The 23,861-nt window shown below is 40.9% G+C and overlaps 1 protein-coding gene across 1 annotated transcript in view; it reads right to left on the bottom strand.

Annotated features, from left to right (window-relative positions):
* The window catches only part of GNAQ (G protein subunit alpha q), a 327,552-nt gene extending 305,823 nt beyond the window's left edge, over positions 1-21,729 (bottom strand). Inside the window, exon 1 of the mRNA XM_033237036.1 lies at positions 21,021-21,729. Coding sequence (XP_033092927.1) covers positions 21,021-21,156 — 136 coding nt within the window. The 5' untranslated portion in view covers positions 21,157-21,729. The remainder of the gene's footprint in view (positions 1-21,020) is intronic.
* Between the last annotated feature and the right edge of the window lie 2,132 nt (positions 21,730-23,861).

Below are 23,861 nucleotides of genomic sequence, written 5' to 3'. Positions count from 1 at the left end.
GATTTCTAATAAACACAGATAACTGAAGATGGAATTAATTGGGGGGTAATGTTCTCATCATTGAATGTAGAGGGGAACAGACTTAATGACAAATTGGGGATGTTACAGAAGCCACTCAAGTATGGGGTGCATGCTTGGACTTTAAAGCACATTCTTAACTGAGATTCTATAATTATAACTCTCTATGAAAGACTTCACATGTGTTAATTACAGTCATCAAGACTCATAAAGCACACTTCCTGGAAAGATGGCAGCCCTCTAAAAACAGAAACTTCCTTTCCACCCCTCAAGATGAACAAAAAGAAAAAAAGAAAAAGTAGAAGGAAAAACCTCATCTACATTAATAATAGCAACGGACCTATCAACCAGAAGTAATACAAATGGACCAAACAGAAGCGACTGGGAGTCTACACAGAGCTCTTCTGCTTGTAAAAACAGTACAGTGTTGAGGGAAATAAGTGGCAAAGGTTCTCAAAGACTCCCTATGTCCCCCAACTTCAAGGAACAAGTAATGTCTCATTAGAACTCATATTCCAACCTATTCTAGCCATGAAGGGGCTAAAGAGGAACAACGTAGCCAACAGATCTGTTTTCCCCTCTGACCTGACTTATTTACTGGAAAAGTTGAGGGCCAAAAGCAAGACTACTTTGTAAAGTGGTCTAGAAACGCAGAGAAAAAGACCGTATAGATGCACAGCAAAAAAAATCCCCAAAACAGCAAGGCTCCATTCTGAATGACTTCTCATCAAAGTGGCTGGCTCACTCAAAAGAGAAGGAACAAACAGAATCAGTTGTGAGATGAAGCAAAGTTCATAGTAGCCACTGCCAGAGAGCCCTCCCTACCACTCTACTCAGACAACTGAACAGCTAAAAATAGAATATATACCATCATCTTCCAGTCCTCCAGCTCAAATGCTAAGGGAAAGATACAAACAGACCCAAGACAAATAGGGAAGGAAGTCAATGAGATTCCACCCACCCTATTTTTGGACAAATACTAGGGCCAGACAAAATTTGGAGCATTCCTAAGCACAAATGAAGACAAGGCGAAGGACGTGCAAAAGAAAAATGAAGAGAACGCTTTGAAAGGTTTACTCTAGAAAACAGAAGAAAAAAATGGACTATAATTGCTTTGCATTATATCAAGAAAATGTAACACAATGTGCATTGCTGAAATAGGACGTTCTAGAAAATAAGGTGAAACAAAAATTGTCAGAGCTAAGAAAGGAAATAAGGAGAAAAAACAACAATACTGCAGAACTTAAAAACGAATCTGAAGCATCAAAGATACAGCAGGTACTTCATTCATTTGATACCTGCTTACTGGCACTTGACATTTATATTCCAAACACTGCCAAATCAGCATTGCAGACACAAGATTTGGGCAAACCATACAAATAACGGAGAGACACAGCAATTAGAGGGAAGCTGACAGCTTTGGCAGAGAAACAACAAAAATTCAATTATGAATGACTGGTGTACCTAAAGAAGAAAAACAATTCCTATGGAATATAAAAAAAATATATTCAATGATAAAATGGGGAAGATCCTTGAAATGAAAGAATATTATAGAGATGGAGTGGGTTCAGTGCTTCAGGATAAATAACAAAAACTATAAAACACTGAAGTATGACCTGGAGTAGTTGTCAAGCTTTTCACGTTATGGAAACAAAGAAACAAATAACCAAATTTTTAAAAAAGCAAATCACAAAGAAAAAATATTCAGGCTGGCCACAGACTTATCAAATCTATCTGCTGAGAAACAACAGAGAAAAATCTACTACAGGGCAAGCACGGTAGGTAAAAAAGAGATCTAATCCAAGAATCCTGTACCCATGCAAGTTGTTATTAATATATGCATGCCACAGAAAGGCATTTTCTGTTTTTTTGAGACGGAGTCTCACCCTGTCACCCAGGCTGGAGTGCAATGGCGCGATCTCAGCTCACTGTAACCTCCGCCTCCCGGGTTCAAGTGATTCTCCTGCCTCAGCCTCCCAAGTAGCTGGGATTACAGATGCACACCATCAAACCTGGCTAATTTTTTTTTTATCTTTAGTAGAGACGGAGTTTCACCATGTTGGCCAGGGTGGTACTCCTGACCTTGTAATCCACCTGCTTCAGCCTCCCAAAGTGCTGGGATTACAAGTGTAAGCCACCTCACCTGGCCTCAGAAAGGAATTTTCAAATACCCAAGAATTCAGGAAATACATCACCGATAGACCCATCATTAAAAAACCTATCTGAAGGTATAATCTAGCCAACTCATAGATGAATAAAAATAAATAAAAGCATATAATTAAATTGAGAGAAGAAATATTTGATGATAAGCATTTAAACACAGAACTAATGCTAAATATGCATCTTAATTGCAGACACAAATATATATATATACACATATATGTACACAATTTCTGAAAGAAAACAGAATAAAAAAGTGATAAATAACAATAAACTTAAATGAGGTTCCTTAGGTTTAATTATGATTCCCTGTGATCATCCCAGATATTCAATATGAAATCAAAGGAGTAAGAGTTTTAGAAAGTGTGAAAATAAATAAACTCTAGGTATGAAATTTGAGACTACTACAGAATCACTTTCAAAACATTAAAGATCACATTGGCTGCAAGATCAAATATTAACTTGATGCTAGCAAAGATGAACAAAGAGTGAAGAAAGGGGGCGTAAGTGGAAAGAAGAGCAAACTACTGCAGGATTAAGAGAGCAGATGTAGGTGAATAGTTAGGAATCTGTAATTAGGAGGAACAACAGAATAAAGGATATGTAAATTAGAGCAATGAATGTGGAAGCGATCTGAACACCATAAACACCTCTCCTTCCATCTGACACAAATACCCGTATTATATTCAAATTAAGGTAATTTCAATTTTATGTTTAGCCTTTTAATAACCATCAATAAACCCTAGACTTCAGAAAGACGCCCTTAGCCACTGACAGTTTTATGTTTTTCTTACTTCTATCATCTGACATATCCAATGTTGCCTCTGAGAAGACTGTTAAAGAAATATATAAAATAAAATGTGTTGATGTTATTACTAACCACGAAGATTTAGAGAACCATTCTAAGTCTGGTATTGCTAATTTGTCTATAACAGACAGGAACAAAAAAGTTAATACATGAAAATAAAATACCAGAAAAAACGGAAAATGGAATAATCAGAGGTTGGCAAATACCTGCCAGAATGCCAAATCCAGCTTCTGTTTGTTTTTATGAAAAAAATTGCATTTGAATATAGCCATACTCATTTATTAACAAACTGTGGCAGAGTTGAGTAGTTCTAATAGAGGCCATATAGCCCAAAAGCCAAAAATATTTACTATCTAACCCTTAAAGTTTGCTTATGATCCCAAGTACAGGTAAAAAAAATTTCCCTCCCATGCAGGGGAGGGACATATAATACCATCTGGTCTCTGAAGACGATAAACTGAGAAACGAAAATGGAATATGACTACTGAAAGTTATATAGGCTATCAATAGTAAAATTAAAAGCAGAGTACATACCTTTCAAATTATCAGCGTGGAAAGCACAACAAACTCAATACAAATCCCAAAGGAGAAAGAGAAAAGGAAACAATGGAGAAAGAGGAATAGGGGTAGCTGCAAGAAATCAAGAAAGAATCAGAAAACAGAAATCAGATGCCAATAAACCCTAACCATATTCATCACACATCAAGTGTAAGAAGAATAAACTCAACTATTTTAGGAAAAGACTCACTCAGGCTGAGGTTTAAAAAAACAAAAACTTTAGGCCGGGCGTGGTGGCTCACTCTTGTAATCCCAACACTTTGGGAGGCCGAGGCAGGCGGATCACAAGACCAGTCTGGCCAACATGGTGAAACCCTGCTTCTACTAAAAATACAAAAATTAGCTGGGCGTGGTGGCGCACGCCTATAATCCCAGCTACTTAGGAGGCTGAGGCAGGAGAATTGCTTGAACCCGGGAAGCTGAGATTGTAGTGAGCCGAGATCACGCCACTGCACTCCAGCCTGGGCAACGGAACCAAATTCAGCTTCGAAAAAAAAAAAAAAAAAAAAAACTTTTGAGGGTCGCAAAAACAAAGAATAGTTGAAAATAAATGAGAGAGATACATCAAGTAAACGCAAACAAAAGAACAATACTACTACTCAACGATGCTGAGTTCAAAATATAATAGCATTAACTTACATAAAAGGTAACGTGGTCATGACAAACTTTTAATTCTCATCGATATTTTTTATGCTCCTCGTAAGAGTACAGTCATTACATCACATAACAATGTTTCAGTCAATAATAGGCCAAATAAATAACTGTGGTCCCACAAGATTATAATAGAGCTGAAAAATTCCTATCGCTTCATGACATCGTAGCTATCATACAACACATTACTCACATGTTTGTGGTAATGCTTGTGCAACAAACCTACCGAGCTGCCAGTTGCACAAAAGTGTACAGTCATGTCCTAGACCCTCACATTCACTCACCACTCACTGACACCCAGAGTAATATCCAGCTGGCAAGCTCCATTCACGGTAAGTGCAATCTATGTATACCATATTTTATCTTTTATTACTGAACCTTTTCTATGTTATGTTTGGATACACAAATACTTACCACTGTGCTACAAAAGCCCGCAGTGTTCAGTACAATAACACGCTTTACAGGTTTGCAGTCTAAGAGCAATAAGCTTTACCACACAGCCTATATGTGTGTTGTAGGCTATACAATTTAGATTTGTGTAAGTACACTCTACAAGGCTCACACAATAACAACATCACCTGGCCACAAACTTCTCAGAAGGTATCCCCATTGTTAAGCAACATGTAACTGTACTTACATAGAGCAAAATTTCTGGAAATAGGAGAAAATGCCACAAACACCAGAGTCATGGAAGACTTCTGCAGAATTCTCAGTACTCGGCAGATTCACACACAATATAAAGAAGGAGATTAGCAGCAAATCTAAGTAATAAAATTATATAATACACATATATTTGTGGTTTTAAGACATACACACGTATGCATTTTATGTACCCATGAAACAAAAATTGACTATATATATTAGCCTACAACAAATTTCAAAAAGTAAAAACAGTACAGACCACATTCTATCAAAATGACCTCAGAATAAATAACAAAGGTTGAAAAAAAATCACAACCAGTTGAAAAATTTAAAATATATTAAACAATCCTGGTTCAAAAATAAAAATAAAAATTGTAATTTTAGAATATCTGTAAAAGGATAAGAATGCTACACAGGGACATGTAAAAAAACACAAAGCCTTAAACATTACTAATTCAAATTGAGAAAGCATTTTTTAAAATAATCTAAGAATTGGCCGGGTGCGGTGGCTCACGTCTATAATCCCAGCACTTTGGGAGGCCGAGGTGGGTGGATCATGAGGTCAGGAGATCGAGACCATCCTGGCTAACACGGTGAAACCCCGTCTCTACTAAAAATATAAAAAATTAGCCGGGCGAGGTGGCAGGCTCCTGTAGTCCCAGCTACTCGGGAGGCTGAGGCAGGAGAATGGTGTGAACTGGGCGGCGGAGCTTGCAGTGAGCTGAGATCGCGCCACTGCGCTCCAGCCTGGGTGACAGAGCAAGACTCCGTCTTAAAAAAAAAAAAAAAAAAAAAATCTAAGAATTTTAATTCAAGAAAAAGTAAAAAATAAACCCAGAAAAACTGCAAGAAAAAAGTAATAAAGATAAGAAAATTAATAAACAACAAGAATGCCAAGACAACTCAATGAGAAAAGAATACGTTTGTTTCAACAAATGGTCCTGGGACAACTGGATATTCACACGCAAAGGATTATGTTGAAACCTCACATCACACCATATACAAAAATCAACTCAAAGTGTAAGACCTAAAACTACAAAACTCTTAGTAGAAAAGAGAGGTAAATTTTTGTGACTTTGGATTTTTCCAATGGTTTCTTCCATATGAGACCAAAAAACAGAAGCTAGTCTTACAAAGTAGATAAAATGGATTTCATCACCATTTAAAACTGTTGTGCTTCAGAACAATTCTGCATATAGCCAAACCTATCATCTAATCTTATCAGTTCTGTTTTCTCCCCCTTGGAGACATTTGTCCTAGGGCACTCTATCCTTCCATAAAGAAAACTATTAAATTTTTTGAAATACATAAATTAGGCCCAGCACAGTGGCTCACACCTGTAATCCCAGCACTCTGGGAAGCCGAGGTGGGCGGATCATGAGGCCAGAAGATTGAGACTATCTTGGCTAACACAGCAAAACCCCGTTTCTACTAAAACTACAAAAAATTAGCCAGGAATGGTGGTGGGTGCCTGTAGTCCCAGCTACTCAGGAGGGCTGAGGCAGAAGAATCGCTTGAATCTGGGAGGCAGAGGTTGCAGTGAGGTAAGATTGCGCCACTGCACTCCAGGCTGAGCAACAGAGCAAGACTCCGTCTCAAAAAAAAAAAGAAATATAGAAATAAAGTGAAAGCTAAAAGTGACAGAAAATCTAATTCAAATGGTAAGTTGAGGCATCTGTTAATTATTTTTGTAGGCATATTTTGTAATTTTGTTAGTATATTTTATACGCAGTTTAGAAAATAAAAACTGTAAAATAAATATTGATTCAATAAAATGCAAATAAACACAACAATGAGATGTCTTTTTTCTACCCATTAAATTGACATAATCCAATGACAGCTAAAACTGTTATGTGTTGTGTTATGTTTTGTTATGTTATGTTATGAACCAAAACAGCTGATAATCAAACTCTAAAAAATGTGCATGAAAACAATCATACAAGCGTGCAAAAATACCCAACAATGTTCACTATAGCACTGATTATAACATTTTCTTAATAGAATCAAAGTAAATATTCATTAAAAGGTATCAGGTATAAACGGCAGTGTGCCGGTATTTAACAATGAGTTCTTCCACAGATGGGAGTAAGCCCTAATCTCTATCTGCCAATTTCTGTGGTGTAAACCCTAGCACCTTGTCTGATTTCAAGCTACCAAAGTTCATTCACTAAATGTAGAGTTGAGACAGAAAAATGTTCAAAACTGGCTTTTGTGAGCAGGTACAAACTAGCTGCATCACACCACTGTATGATTCAAAATGCATGGAAACACTAAAAAGCCATAAATATGATCCAAAATATTTATATTAACATGGAAAGACATTCTACATACTACTGAATGAAAAAAAATCCTATTACACATAGAACAGCTTATGCTGTGTCATCTGTGACACTGAAACTTATATGTACATTTCATCATTTTGAAAGAAAAAGAACCATACATCAGTGATGTATAACACACTACATTCAACCTAGTTTTGCCCATAACAATGGCAGTAAATCTAGCTTTCATGGAATATCTAAAGCAGATCATGATTTTTATTTTAAAACAGAATAGCAAAAGATCAACAGTTTTGGCTTATAGTAATTAAAAACTTCTGTATCAAATACTACAAAACAAAGAAAAGGAAAAACAACAGACTGGCATTACGTTTTTGGCAATAAAAATGACAAAAGGCTAATTTCATTTCTAGGTCTGGAGCTCAAAAATAGGCAAAGGAAATGAAGAAACAATTCACAAAAGAAGCAATTCAACTAGAAAAAACATACGGGGAAATGATCAAATCAATGCAAAGTTTAGAACTATGTGCCATTTTTGCCTACTAACTTACTGGTATTCTAATAATATTGCTCATGATGCTGCAAACTGTATACAATCATTTCAGAACATGTTTTGGGTATGTATAACCAAGGTTGTAAAATTTTTCATATCCTCAGACCTAGAAATAACATTTCTATGAATCTATTCTAACAAAATTGTCTGTGTGCATGTTTTAAAAAGCTATCTCCACCAAGAACTTCATCACAGCATTATTTTTAAAACGAAATCATTGGGAGAAACCTCAATGTACAAAAAAAAAAAGAGTAAACAATACATATCCTCTCAAAAGAATCTTATACAGGCCTTTCAAATGCTAATATGAAGTCTACATAGCCACATAAAAAATGCTTACAACCTAATGTTAAATTGATCACATGTATGTAAAAAAACAGAAAAATAAAACAAACTATAAAGGAATGTGCAAAAAGAAAGCACGGTTCTTAGGTTAGACTGGTATATTTTTGATAAATTTATGAATACATTTTAAAACGCTTTATTAAATTTTGTGCAAAAAAACTTGCATTACTTGTAAAATTTCAAAATCACTGAAAAACAGGCTAAAAAATGTAATTAAATAACAGAATGTGGATTGTCATTCTTACAAAGACTAGCATGAAAACAACATAATGTATTTCTTAAGAACGTCAGAAAATTCTTAAGTGTAAGAAAATAAACATTTCTTCTCGACTCAAACTTGGACTATCTATTAAGCACAATAGTTTTCCTCCTTACTACACTTTTTTTTTTTTTTTACTATTTTAACAAACAACCAAACCACCAAAGGACAGTATCTCAGCTACTCTTATTTCATTCCAAAGAGAATAAAAGACAACGTAAATTCAGGCCATAGCATACTGCTTAAAGATACATTATAGTATAAAACATAAAGAATATTTTTAATAGAAATCATTGTGTCAAGCCACAATTAAGGACTAGGGATGAACAACACATTAATTAATTCTGAGATGGATACACTGTAATTTGAGTAGCAATTCACAGGTAGACTCCAGGGGTTTAGAAACATGTTCCCACCTACTGTAGAAGAATCTGTTCCCCTAAGAAGCATGGCCTAGAGTAGAAAGCCCTACAGAAAATACGTTTCTCAAAGGACAGAGCTAGTGATTTCCATGAAAATATACTTGGAATCTGTATTTTCCTAACGAAATATCGATGAAGTCCTATAATTTCCTCCATTACAATGCCACTCTTTACCAAGATGTATTGCATAAGGAAACACAAACTGTTTCTCTGAAAACGATAAAGCAACATAACAGGTATTTTCTCCCATATAAGATGAGAAAACGCATGGGACTCATCACTACAAGAAGTGGTATGTGCCCAAAATTTGTAATCATTTCTAATGTGATTTGGATAACATCTTAGATGGTAACCCACGGCAAAATAGGAGAAAGTCGAATGTTCTGAGGACACCCATTCATTAGCCCTTGAAGACAGCAAGAACCTTCCACCTCCAGACTCCATGTCAGAGCCAAACTTGACTCCAAAAGGAGATAGTGCTTGGCAATTCATTAATTCTTGGACCATTAGGAAGTAATTGATGAATAAAAATATAAAGTTTCATTTCAAGTACCTTTTGTTTCTGCATTACCGAGTTTTTCTCTCAAATTATAAAAAATTATTCAAATTGTCCAAAATACATGCAGCTTCATTTTGAATATCAGTCATAATTAGAAAGAGACTTTCGGAACATTTAGGCTAGGCACGGAGCTCATGCCTGTAATCCCAACACTTTGGGAGGCCAAGGCAGGTGGATCACCTGAGGTCAGGAGTTCAAGACCAGCCTGACCAACACGGTGAAATCCCGTCTCTACTAAAAATACAAAAAACTAGCCAGGCGTGGTGGTGGGCACCTGTAATCCCAGCTACTTGGGAGGCTGAGGAAGGATAATCACTTGAACCTGGGAGGCGGAGGGTGCAGTGAGCCGAGATCGCGCCACTGCACTGCAGCCTGGGTGACAGAGTGAGACTCCAACTCAAAAAAAAAAAAAAGAAAGACAGAAAGAAAAGAGAGAGACTTTAGGAACCTTTAAAAACCCTAGGGAAAAAGTCTACTCTTAGGCTTGGATGTAATGGCCCAGAATATGAACAAGACATAAGAGCATACATTCAATTGATAGGTGCCTTTTTTCAGCTAAAAGGTGTTATTTCTACATTATATGCCTCCACTTTGCATGAATCTACCTGGCAAGAATATCTCATGATATTGCTTATTTATTTATTGCCGTGGGCAACTGAAAGCTCTTTTACCATAGGAGATGCAAGTCAAGCAAAAGCAGAGTTCCTGTGCAAAGATGTCTCAAGAGACATCTCATAACCCATCACAGGATTAGCAGAGTTCTCAGAACAGTAATAGATGCATTTCTATCACCTGAAACAGCTGACAGAAAAAAAAAAAAGAAAAACATGGAGGAAACATGTTGCAAATTTTCTTTATACTCTGTCACCGGTTTTTCTTAGGACACAGCTTACTGAGAGTTCTATGCTTACCTATTTAACCACCTCTGGGAACAAAAGGACAGGAATGAGTACATGCAACACAAACTACTTCCATCCCACCAAGGCTTCCACACTTACTTGCTCATCTCCCAACCCACCATCTGGGTGAGGAAGGGCACAGTGGATTTGACAATGAGGATGAAAACATGTGGTAGGATGGTGGAGACGGCCAGAAGAGGCAGCATTGGTCTGGCTCTTCCTGATTGAGAACATCAATCCAAGGCATGAGGCACCTCTCCTTTGCTCTTCTCTCCTCTCCAGAGCCCAGCAAAGACACAACAGTGCTACCCCTATTGGCAACAACACCCTCTGCCCTTCCAAGCCCCACGGGACTCCCTATTACTCTACCCTATCTACGCCTGTTCTTTTCCCTGGCACCCATTCAACTGCTAATGTGAGATCAAGGTAAGGAAGCCCAACACTGATAAGATGACGAGGAGAAGGCCCTCGGCCAGGAGTAAAGTGGGCCTAGGAATGCCAATTGCCTGCCTGGCACCTCCAGCGGAATTAAGCTTTTCTTACAGTTTCTCCAGAACTAGCATGAGAGTCCAGCTGCTCTTTCTTTGGCCACAGAGTCTTTGTCCAGAATGCAAATGAGGGACACAGAAAGCTGCCTCTTTTTTTTTTTAGACAAGGTCTCACTCTGTCACCCAAGCTGGAGTGCAGTGGCACGATCACAGCTCACCACAGTCTTGACCACCCGGACTCCTAAGTAACTGGGACCACAGGCATAAGCACCCACGCCCTGCTACTTTTTGTATTTTTGGTAGAGACCAGGTCTCACCATGTTGCCCAGGCTGGTCTTGAACTCTTGGGCTCAAGCGATCTGATTGCCTTGGCTTCCCAAAGTGCTGGGATTACATGTGTGAACCACCACACCTGGCAAAGCTGATTTCTTAAGGTTTCTCTGATCATGGTCATGCCAACGGAGGATGGCTCAGAGGCCATAGCATGAGATATATTTTAAAGCAAAAAATTATAAAAATCTTTTACTTCTTTGTATGCATGCTATAGATGTTTCTACCATTATCTTTTTTTCTGGTTTTAATGAAAGCCCCAAGAAAATAAGGGCACAGTGATGGAAAAAGAAATGAACACACAAGATCCATCCAATGTTTAATTCTAAATCTTTCCTAGAAAGCCCTAGAAAAGAGACCTGCTAGCTCCAAATATAAAGCAGCCCCCTAGATGTGCCCTACTGGGCATTCCCAGCGCTCATGCTCACTGGCCAACCAGCTGTCACTGAAAATGGCAGAGATGGGCTTGGGCAACAAGATTATTTGTAGGCAAAGGAAAAGCAATGTTGTGTTTGGCTTCTGTCACACATATACTAAAGAGGAGCAATGCTTAATGACCAATGAAGAAAAAAACAAACAAAAAGCAGTAGTAAGTCAAAGGAAGCTGCTTGAGGATACGGAAGAAAAGACCCAGTCCTGAGCCGAGCAGCGACGGAACACTGCGTCTCTCGGGCTCCACCTCTGTGCCTCCCAGGATATCGCCCTTCCTGCAGGAAGCAAGAGACCCATGCTGATATGACAGGAGGTTTCTGATACCATTTCTTGTGAAGACATTGCCACTATCAGCAGCATGCCAGGCGGCACGAGGGGAGCTCTGGACAGACTCACTAAGGCTTTTCATTCACAGGCCCCGGTCAAAGTGCTCCCCACTGCAGGGCACTCGGAGTTATTAAAGAGGGCAAAGAGAAGAGCCAGGCCAGTCCGAAGGAGCCACCAGACCTGGCAATGCCTCCTGGTAGAGCCCATCACCGCTGGAGATGACAGCAAGCTCAGACCCCTCCTCCAGGGGTGAGTTTGGGCAGAAAGTGGCCAAGACGCCAAAGCTGCAAAGGAGGAGAAAAAGCTTCAAAGTTCAAATGGTCCTTAGAGATCATCTGGTGAAATCTCTTCATTCTACAGGTTTCTATAGAAAAAGCAAATGATCAAAATACCCTGAGGTTAGTTCTGTGGAAAAAAAGATTCCGTAAGCAGGGTAGGAATACTTCACCCCACTTTCAGTCACAGATTTTAGAAAAGATATATGTAACAAATCCAAAATGCACAGCCATAAAAGGTGCTTATTTAGCCAAAAATTAAACATAAAACACTTTCACAAAACCAGTCTGCTATTGTTTTTAAATTATTGCATGACTTACCAATGCTCAAAAATGTATCACAAGAGTTACGGAGACAAGAGAGTTAAACCTGGCAATCTTTTAAAGGCAAACTGAACAAGAATTAAAGTCATCTTGTATTATTAGAACAAGTCACAGGAAATGGGTCATCTCTCTAGGACAAGGGGAAAATTGCATTTGCCATCTGCAGAAAGAATGCATACTATAATGAAGGTGCTCTGCAAAGCGCAGGTCCTAAATATCAATTCACATGGCAAGAAAATATCAAAACAAACCCATTCCAAAAATGTGCTCAGGCTGATTGGGAATAACAAAAGTAAAGGCCACTGCTATTGCCATCACCCTTAACTACCTGTATGGAAATATAATCAGAAAAATATGAGAAAAGGATTTTCAAATCATTAAATGAGAAAGATGCCTACACATGCCTAAAGCACCCCCCTCTTCCAGCAAATGCACTGCATCCGATTCTGAAACCCACTGGCCTGTGATAGATTATCCAGCACGGGCTCACTAACTCTCTGCTGGTAATCATGAACCAATCTCAAGTCCCTGCCCTTTGGAAAAGGAAGGAGAATTTTACATTGTGTTCAGTAACAATTTATTTTTGCTTTGCAGACCAGAGTAAGTATTGCAAAAGAAAGTTAATCATCTCCTAAACACACATTCACAAATTCCTTCCTTTGAAATGTATTAAAGCACCCAACTTCCCCCCTCTCACCAGCTCACAGCCACATGATGTCTCACAGAAGCACCAACTTGGAAGTTCTCTAAATTATAAGGAAATGTGCAAGTCAGAGAATCTGAGGAATCTCTTTAGCATTTGTTTAAGAAAGATCTGATGAGGAATTAAATGGGTGGATGGTATTCACACGGAAGGGATGGGTAGGGGGGCTACAGAAATCCCTGGTAGACTGAAAAGTAAGTGGGTAAATCACAGAAGCATTCCTCTTTAGAAGCAGCTAGATGCCTGCAGTTACCAGTAAATACATGCCGGTAGACGATGTCACCAATCACCCTGTTGCCCCTACAGTAAAAGAAAATGTAGAAAAGAAACAATAAAAATGAAAAAAACACTTTCAACATAAAAAAAAAATTCTATTTCTATTTTTTAGAAAGTGATGCTGATAAAAAAAAAAAAAGTCGGATTCTTGGAAAGCACAATTAATTCATGATTTTAGTTTTCCAAAGGGAAAAAACATGAGGCTATCTCCTAGAAATACATGTAACTATGTTTCTAAACATCACTGTTCGCTTCTGGTAACAGAGCCAAAAAGTCTGGCTAGATCTCTTTTTCTTTAATTTGTGGGTCAATTATTGGGTGTACACACACACACACATATACACACAATATAATGGCATTAGTAACATTTTCATTCCCCACTGCACCACAATCCATTACACACTTCCTTGAAAACAACTAGTTTATTTCTAAAGCAGACATATAGTTCACAATCCATGATTAATCCTGTAATAAAATTAGGTGCACGGATTGTCAAATTTCAAAGCACTTGTGTAACAGCTTTCCATTGGAACAGCTAGATCAATTGCTATTGGCTTTTAACTGGAAACACTGAGAATGTTCAACTGAAACGTTGTCCCTAGAGAACAAATGAGAGGCAGGCAAGAGACAAAAACTGTTCCATCTTTAAAACAGAATTCCTTTTACTGTGCCCCCAGTGGCCCACAAAACAGCAAAGAGGAGTCGAAAATGGAGAACATATGGATGATGCCTATTAGAAGAAAGCAGGGAATTTAAATTCACTTCCTCCGATTACCCTCCATTCGTTTTGGAATCCAGTTTTCCACACACATCCCTAGTTACTGATAATAGAATCATCAGCAACTGAGATAAAGATACAAGAACAAGGATCTTTGCCTTCATGGAGCTTCCAATCCACTTAGAAACACAAGGTAAGTGGTCATAAGCAGTTTCTCATGCATAAAGGCAAAAAATGATACGTTCCAAAGGACAGAGTTCAGATTCTCAAGATCATCTGCATTCCCCAGTCCTGTGATCCCCAGGAAGCTCCTACAACGGCCTTCAGATATTCTGTCTCTTTCTGTGTATGCCAATAGAAAAGCTAAAGCCAGGAAGGATAAAAGTCAGAAGGGCATGTCAGTATGAGGACATCAGCTACAAAACAAGAACTGTGCAAAGTGCTTTGTTCCTTGACTAGCATTCTGTCATGGAACTGTTCCTTCTTAAGTTACGCCTGGTAAAAAAAAAAATTAGAAGAAATATTTTTTAGTAACTGACAAGTGTATGTTGAAAAAATGGATATGACATATCTTCATAATTTGATTTTTAAATAATACTACTTTTGTTCTTTAAAATTAACCATAAAGGTTTTTAACAAAATATTCTGCACTGATTATGGCTATGTATAAACGTTAACAACACAGCTGCATAGTGAATCCAATTTGGGATTCTCGGCACCGCAATATGGACATTTATTTTTGTTTGTAAAGCCTACACTGATGACCACCTAGGATGTGCTAACTAATTTCGTCAGTATGCCTAGGTCCTCTTTACTACGTTAGATGAGAAATCAGGCAGATTTTTACATATCAGTAATGTAACAAATCAAAGGTGCCTGTTGAACAACTTCCTATAATTTTATTAGTAACAGCTATTCACACAAAATTGTGTTTGGGTCTGAGGGGAGCTCTTTCTTTAATGTTATTCCATTTGGCAGAACAAGAGTAAACGTTCACGGTTTACTGTAGTCAGTTATTGCCACAGATTTAATTACCAACAATCGCACATTTTACCTTCTAGTGCTATTTCACACTTCCCTAGGATTAAGTCTACAGAGATCTTAACATGACTTAAAAAAGGCATTACAAAAGTTTTCCTTTGAAAAATGTGACTGCCTCCCGCTCCAACCAGGAAATTCGACTTTTAAATTTGTTGCTTCACATACTTGTATTTTCCTCAACCCAATACAGAGGAAACAGATTCCCTCCACCTTCTCAGGGAGAAAGCAATCCTAACCTCCTTATAAAATGGCTTCTCTCTCTTCCAAGATGTACCCTTTGAGCTCCCTATTTTCCCTCTGCAACATCCAATCAACATTTCCACTAATATTAACAGAACGAATAACTACCCTTAAAGAAAAATTAATATGAATGCTGGAATCAAAACCTTCCTTAGAAAATCTTGTTAATTTCTTTTCAAGTGTAAGTTTGCCTGGATCATAAAGAAAAATCTGTTCCTTTTTTCTGCTAAGTTTAGCATAGCACGCAGCCTCACAACTGCAAAGGCTGTTTCAGGTCCTAAAAAATTCATCTGTAATAAAAATCATAACTGTTTTCAATAGGCACTTCTGAAAACTGAACATAGGCCATTTCTCCTAAAGTAGAGCTGGGTTGGTTTTCTTTTTTAATGAAAAAGATTATATCAAATTTATTTGTATTAAACAAAATGGCTACTGAATTAGTCTTCTGGTTCTCCTTTCTAAACTTACTTTAAAATATGTGAATAGATAAACCTGCAATATTTTCACTGTTCAGCAGGGTTTTAATTTGTGCCAGATTTGCCATATGAAGAAATAGCATATAGGGGTAACAGGATGGGACATCATATGGAGATCCAGACAATGAATCTACATAGTTCAATGGAAAAATCTTACTCCGAAGGCTTTGTTACACAGTCAGAGCCACAGTTTTGATTTTGTTGTTGTTGTTGTTGTTGTTGTTGAGACGGAGTCTCGCTCTGTCGCCCAGGCTGGAGTGCAGTGGCCAGATCTCAGCTCACTGCAAGCTCCGCCTCCCGGGTTCAAGCCATTCTCCTGCCTCAGCCTCCCGAGTAGCTGGGACTACAGGCGCCCGCCACCTCGCCTGACTAGTTTTTTTTTTTTTTTTTTTAGTAGAGACGGGGTTTCACCGTGTTAGCCAGGATGGTCTCGATCTCCTGACCTTGTGATCCGCCCGTCTCGGCCTCCCAAAGTGCTGGGATTACAGGCTTGAGCCACCGCCCCGGCTCACAGTTTTGATTTTTATGGAGGATATTCCCACTTTGCTCTTCTGATATAAACTATAAGTACTTTGTTTCAACAACAACAAAAAAAGGGAACTGTATCCAAGTAAATCCTGACATTCAGAAACATATTCAACACTTGGAAACTAAACGAGTAGCAAAAAATAAAACCTGTTAGTCCCTCAAGCAGTCTCATAAACACCATTATTTTTCTATTTCTAGGGAGCTGTTGTTATTGAGGCTACTTAGACCAAGGCTTTCGTTCAACGGTTATAAGTCACCATCCTAGATGGCACTGACCTCTAGGTTAATCCAGGCAATCAACACACCCATTCCAGTGAACTTTACTGAGGGGTAGTGGAAAGCATGCTCTTTTCCAGATGTGTAGAAATTAACTCCCCATACAGTTTAAATTGGCTACAGCATTTCCAGCCTTCCAAGCCCCTTCTTGGTCTAAAACTGTACAGCTTTCAGTACAAATGCATATCCTTCATATTAAAAATGTTTTAACTGCAATTCCTGAAATTCTGTATTTAATTATGGTGGGTTTGCTCATGTTATTGTATAGGTCAATCACAAACACCCATTTAGGCATCACCTATGGTCTACAGAATATTAAAACTTCACTGAGCCCTGTACCATGGAGAAAACTGTATGGTAAAAAGATGAGAGGGTTAAACTAGCCTCTACACGATAAAAAGTAATAAAAAATATAGAATGGTTTTTCTTTTCTTTAAACTTTCATACTTTAAGCATGACTGTTACCATTCTCAAATGCATCCAGTACAGAACTGTAATACACTGATTTAATGTGTGATGCAACATCTTACATTAACACTTCCTATCCTGGAATGCATTTATAATCAATTGGCTCAAAGAGTTACGCACAATTTTTTTAAGATCCTGATTATACCTGCCACAGATAAAAACACTATATATTCCTATGTTTCTATAAATGTATTCATTATTGTCTGTTCTAATTTCCAGCAGGATGGTAACAAATAAATTCATTTACTCAGCCAATATTTATTGAGAGCATTCTACGAGTTAGATATTGTGCTTGAAGCTGGGATTTAATAGTGAGTAAAACAGACACAACCCATACTCTCATATGTCTGCAGTGTACAACAGCAAGAAAATCTATGCTCACATATAAAATTCAGTTCAGAATTCCAAGAGCATTTAAGGTCTTCCATTTAAGACTGGCCTATCACGACCAGCCTAACATGGTAAAACCCTAGCTCTACTAAATATAAAAACAAATAGCCAGGCGTGGTGGCGCATGCCTGTAATCCAAGCTACTTGGGAGGCTGAGACAGGAGAATCGCTTGTACCTGGGAGGCAGAAGTTGCAGTGAGCTGAGGTCACGCCATTGCACTCCAGCCTGGGCAACAAGAGCAAAACTCCATCTCAAAAAAAAAAAAAAAAAAAAGACTGGCCTAAACTTTGCCTGTTTCAATAGCAATAATTCAATCAATTAAAGGGGGTTTGCTAAATCTTCCTATTTGATAATTAAGATCTAAAGAGTAAAAGACTTCAAAAACATGTAAAATAAGAACAGGTTAATAGAAAAAAATGTTTTTTCTAGGAACTGAAAAAAATTTCAGGATAACTATATGTAACATGAAGCAGGCATTCAAGGCCATTTGTATTACACAGCCTTACAGACAAATTACATTAAATGAGCTTATCTACGTACCACCAATAGAAATATTTAGTGAATATTCATGAAAATTAATCAATTAAAGGAAATATGTGCTTTACACCTACAAAATACACAAAAACATTAACCAAGTAAAAATGAAGTATGCTCTTGTGTATCTACATTGAATGCAAAGACTAAGTTTTGACTGTCAAAATAAACACTAATATAAATGAATTCAAAGAATGAGTAAGTTAAAAGACAACAAGAAAATAATTCAAAATTTAATGTAATATTCTTATAGTGGTAGATTTCAGGGTTCAAATTTCTAAAGTTAAAATAAAAATATATAATATATAAGCATATGGAATAAATTTGGAAGATTAGCACAGCTGCCGAATATAAATCAAAATAGCCCAAATTTTACTGCCATACTTTCATCTAGTCAGGTACCCACTACTTGCCTTTTTAAATGTCTCCATATTATTAATACACAAAAGTAAATAATTATATGAGCAAATGCAAGGGTACCCACTTTTATCCCTGTCAAACAAATCCTTTTCCATTAAAATGGCATCCAGTCTTGAACTAAAATTTACTTTGAAAACAATTTTATATTGAATTTCATTTCAAAATACAGTTATTCCTCCATAAACTGGTTAAAAATATTAGTAGATCTTTAAACTGTGAATGGATACATTCTATAATCTCCTCTGGACAGGTTTTGTTTAAATGACAGAAGGAACCAGAACATTCAGTCTACTCATCAAAGCAGCAAATCAGGAATTTCTCAAATGAAATCCCTCCTTAATATCTTCCTTGTTGAAATCAACCGTTCTGGATCCAACAACTCCTGAAATCACACTCATACACATACACGCACGCACAAATCCACATTTAGTGTATATTACTATACAGATAATGTATTGTGTTATTTATGTTGCAAAGGCAACATACCAAGAACATGAAGCAGTAATAATACTTGCATGATGTTACGCTAATAAGAGGAAAAAAAAGTTCTCCACACTACCACCACTTTAGCAGTAAAATTGGTTTACACTTTTTCTCAGAAAATTATCTCCAAGTTCATTTTTAAAAGCACAGTGTTATTTAAACACACAGTATGGAATTAAGCATCCATGTACGTGTATTTCCCTTAAACATTCAAACCTAGGCCCATTGACAAACCGGTTCCCTGGGCTTCAACTCTTAGCTGCTGGGAAACTCAGAGCTGTCACTTTTCAGGCAAACAGGGTTGGCTGGAGAGACCTCAACTGCCCAGTTCACAGTTAAACAGAAACAAAGACTGTCAACAGGGCAACAGAAGAAAAAAAAACAATTCTTAAAACAAGTCTCTCTAAAATACGTGCTTTTCCCCTTAATCATGCACTTAAACACTCTACATATTTCTTTTGTTCTTTATTTTCTTCTCAATCTTGAGAACTCAGAAAACATTCAACTACCTGTTTTCAGCCATTAGAAGTAGCTCAAAATGAGAATTAAAAAAAAAAAAAATCTTTACTTTCCAACTGCAGTTTGCCTCCTCCCTGGCTTCATTCCCCGCTAAGCCCACCTCTTTCATTCAGTGTTTTGCCTTCAGTTCTTTATAAACATGTGCCCATTTATGTGAGTTTCAAAATGAAGACATAAAGCATGTCATGTGAATTAACTATTAGTAACTATGTGTGTGATCAGTATATTTTGTTCCTGTTTGTAAATGATCCAGTATATAAGCAGTTCATTCCCAGAGGCAATTGGTTCCTTGAGCCAGCAAATGGAATGCTCAAGATAAGAAAGAAAATGCATGCTTCTCAAACACCAACTGACAGTACAATATTCTTTTCTTACAGAAATGTTTGAGAAACACATTTATTATACATGCAAATATCCAGAACACAAGACATTTTTCAGGCCTGTTACTGCAAAGCTGTTTGCTCTTCCTACCACAATAGCTCAGGGTTCTGTCACTGTGGCTTGTATGTGAATCCTGATCACTTGATTCTGAACATCCTCTCTGAGATAATCATCAATAAATTTCTATTTGAGAAATGACATTTTCTTGCTTAGAGTTAAAGCAGAATTTTTTTCAAGACTAGAGGAAAATTTTTCCTGTATGCTTCCCGTTTTCCTTCTAGCCCAGATTCCAAAGATATTAAAATGCTATCTGTTTTAAACAAAAGGTTTCTATTTGTTGCCAAGAGAGTAACTGAGAGACTGCACTGGTTTTCGGCAGTAACTATTGTGAATTCAGGCCTAAATCTGGGTTGCCTCATTAAACAAAAGATACCGGTCGCTGTCAACAACCACACAGCACAACGCTCCCCTACCCTCATCTTTATCTAGAAGGAATGGTGCAGACGAGAATCACGCCTGTCACCATCCACTAGCCAAGAAACTCTTCTAGGCTCCCTCCTTTCGATGGTCTGGTGGCTAGAGAACAGCACTTGTGTGACACATTTGGGCTCGCCCTCCCGCCCCGCCCCCAATACACAGGCCCTTTCCTTGCAGGGCCAACCACTTGGCTTCCTCATCATCAGTGCTCCGGGAATCCAGCTGCCAGTCTGCCCACTGTTCCCCCATTCCCTCCTGACCCCAGAGAGCACTGATAATGGATGCACACGGGCCACCCCACCGCAGGCCCTCCCCCAACGTGCCCCGGCTCCGCTCGCCACCCGCTGGGCCACACACGGCTCCCCGCGCCACCACCCCATGGGGTGCTGCGGCCACGACACTGGAAGTTCAACCCCTCTGCCCACCTTTCCACCCCCGCGCCTCTGGCCAGAGTGATCTGCCATTTAGCAGATGCACAGCAGATAAGGCACAGCCCTCAGGGACACGAAAAGGAAAAAGCCGAGACACCCGGCAGGGCAGCCGCGACCCCTCTGCTGCGTGTGTGTGTGTGTGTGTGTGTGTGTGTGTGTAACGCGCCCGCGCGCCGCGCGGGTGAAGGCAGTGGCCGGGGGCGCGCCCGGGAGGGTAAGGGCTAGCCGCGGGGGCGGGGGGCGGGGGACGCCGAGGGCAGCTGTCCCGCAGGGCCAAGGATGGTGGGCTGGGGGCGCAGAGGCCCGGCGGGGCCCCGGGCGGTACTCACCGAGCAGCAGCAGCTTGAGCTCCCGGCGGGCGTCCCGCTTGTCCCTGCGGAGCTGCCGCTCGATCTCGTCGTTGATCCGCCGGGCTTCCTTGGCCTCCTCGCTCAGGCAGCACGCCATGATGGACTCCAGAGTCATTCTTCCAAAGTGCCTCCGCTGTAGCCCCGCCGGCACCCCCTGCTCACAGCGCGCACACACACCCTCCCGCCCTCGCTCCCCTGAGGCAGCGGTGGCCGCCGAGCCCCCGCCGCCCGGGCGCGCGGCCGGGACGAGCTCCGGGAACCGCCGCGGCGGCAGCGGCCAGGGCCGGAGCCACCAGGTGGGCCGGGGGCGCGGTGGGAGCGGATGGCCTGGGCCGACGGGAGAAGCGAGGCGGGCGCGGGAGGCGGGCGCTGGCTCGGGGGGCGCGTGAGAGAAGGCCGCCGCGCCCGGCCTCGCTCAGACGCCCGCGCCTCCTTCCCCGGGAACGGGCGGCCCGCCTCGCCCCCCGAGCCGCCGCCGCCGCCGCCTGCGAGGCTCCCCTACGCCGTGCGCCGGGCGGCGAGAGCTCATCCACCGGGGTGTCCCCGAAGCGAGCGGCCGCCGACGGCTCCCCGCGCCCGGCGCGCCCGCTCCTCGCCGCCGCCTGACACGGCTCCGGGGCGCCTTCGGCCCTGTCCGCGCCCACCGCCCGGCTAGCGCGCAGACCCGGTTCCCGGCCCGCCCGGCAACCGCGCGCTCCTCCGCCTCCGCCTCCGCCCCCGCCAGACGCCCACCCCCTGCCCCGATTGCCAGGCGTGGAGCGGCTGCTCAGTGCGCGCCCTCCCCCTCGCCACACACACACATTTTCTTCTTTCTCTGAACTGGAGCACAGATCCGGGAGGGAGGAGGCGGCGGCGAAAAGAGGAGGGGAGGAGGCGGAGGGGACGGGCGCGGGAGGAGGGGAGCCGGGAGGCGGTGCCGCCGGGCCCCTCCTGGAAGGCTTTCCTGGGCTCGCGGCCGCCGCGGCGCGTCTCCCAGTGCGGCTCTCGCCTCGCCCGCGCGGCTCCCGGGCTGGGCCGGCTCTCTCGGGCTCTGCGGACGCCCACTGCTCCCGCACCCTCGGCAGAGCCCGCGGGCGCCGCGGTCACGGCCGCCGCTGCGTGCTAGGACCGCCGCCGACCTGCGGCTGCCGTCCGGCCGGGCGTGGTGAGGCGGGAATATGGCGGTCTCTGCCTGCCTCAGCCCACCGGCCCGGGAGCGCGGCCGCGGCCCCTGCTCAAGTCGCGGGAGGCGGCCCCGCGGAGCCCCGCACGCGCTCCCTGCGGCGCCGGCGCTGGCTTCCGCAGCTCCCGCGCTGTGCCTGTGTGCTCCGCGGGGACGCTCCTCAGCCGCTTCAGTGTTTCCCGTTCCTATTTCTAAAACGCCATTCGGTTAGAAACTCTCATGTCACCTCTGACCCCGGCGCAGTCCTAGAAAATAAGATCCTCTATACTGTGGGGGGCAACTGGGGAAGGGAAGGAATTGGCACCGGTGCCCGGAGGCATGGGGGAAATTCACAGGCGAAGCTGTCCGCAAAGTAACGAGAGATAGAAATCTAAATCCTGAGCAGAGAAAGGAAGCTGCCTAAGTTTCCAACAGCCTCCCGATAGGTTCCAACTTTTCATGCCTTTGTTTTTCGGTGGTTGTTGGTTGTTTCTATTTTTTTAAGTTGTTTTTGTTTTTGCTTCACAAGTTCTCTTGTTTCTGACAAGGCACACAATGTTTAACCGCCGAGTAATCGAATTTACCCTTCTAGACTGAAATTGAATTATGGATGACTTATGGGAAATGTTAAATAATGTGAAATAAAAGGAAAGGAAACAATGAAATAGAAGAGAAACTAAGGTGGCCCCAGCAAAGTGGCATTCTAGTTTTTTTGGTTTGCAATATTTGATTGAGGCAGTTAAGTGTCGTGTGCGTATTTCATTGTGATCGTCTGCTGATAAATAGCACACGAAAATAATCTTGTTCAGTCAGGTCCAGGAGGTGAAACTCATACTGCTTCCTGCCTTAAAGGAACCTGAGGTCTTCAAAGAAAATTGTCTTTTATGACGAGAACCGCTTTTTCACGTTTCATATGTTCTCTGAAGTGTCCCTGGTGCAACCTGCTGATCCAGAGTGTAAGGTATGATCATGACTTTGCTTTTGCTACAGATCAAGAATTCATATAGGGTTCTTAGACAACAGGTGGTGTAACTTCCTTCTTTCTTTCATTTGCCATTACTCCACCCTTTCGCACACATACACACACTGTAAACCAGGATTTAAATCAAGCAAGTCAAGATACAAAATGTACATTTTAGGTTCTCTCTTTAAAACCTAGAAAATAATTAAATTTCACCTTGGCCTGGAGAGCAGAGAGGGCAAACCTCAACCCTTGTATGTGAATGCCTACAAAGAACAGCTAGACTTGCTATGAAATTAAAATTTCAAATCAAGTGACTAAAGAAATTAAAGATTGAAATTCAGTGTGCAAAAATAGTGGCTTCAGGAGAAAAAATTTAAGTTTGCATCCTCCTAATATATGTATGTATATGAGCTTTGGAGAGACACAAAACAATGAAAAACCAAGTGACAGAAAGCTTCAAGTGTCTGGTTTCCTACCCAAGGATCCTCTGAGACTTTCAAAAATGTCTTTTAAAATGAGCCATCAGGCTATCAGGTAATCTGTTTTTACTGAATTGTCCTATTATTTGATGAATTTGCCTGTTTCAGCAGGCTGTAGGTACAGTCAGAGTCTGTTTTGTCCCCCCTGTATCCCCCCAGCATCAGGAACACTCCCTGGCACTTAGATACTTGAATGGATACAATGAATCAATAGGAGAATGTTTCAAATACTGGGG

Source organism: Trachypithecus francoisi, unplaced genomic scaffold, assembly GCF_009764315.1.
Source record: "Trachypithecus francoisi isolate TF-2019V2 unplaced genomic scaffold, Tfra_2.0 Lachesis_group16, whole genome shotgun sequence".
NCBI lineage: Eukaryota > Metazoa > Chordata > Mammalia > Primates > Cercopithecidae > Trachypithecus > Trachypithecus francoisi.
Note: the sequence above shows the minus strand (reverse complement) of the source record. Positions and strands in the feature narration are given on the sequence as shown.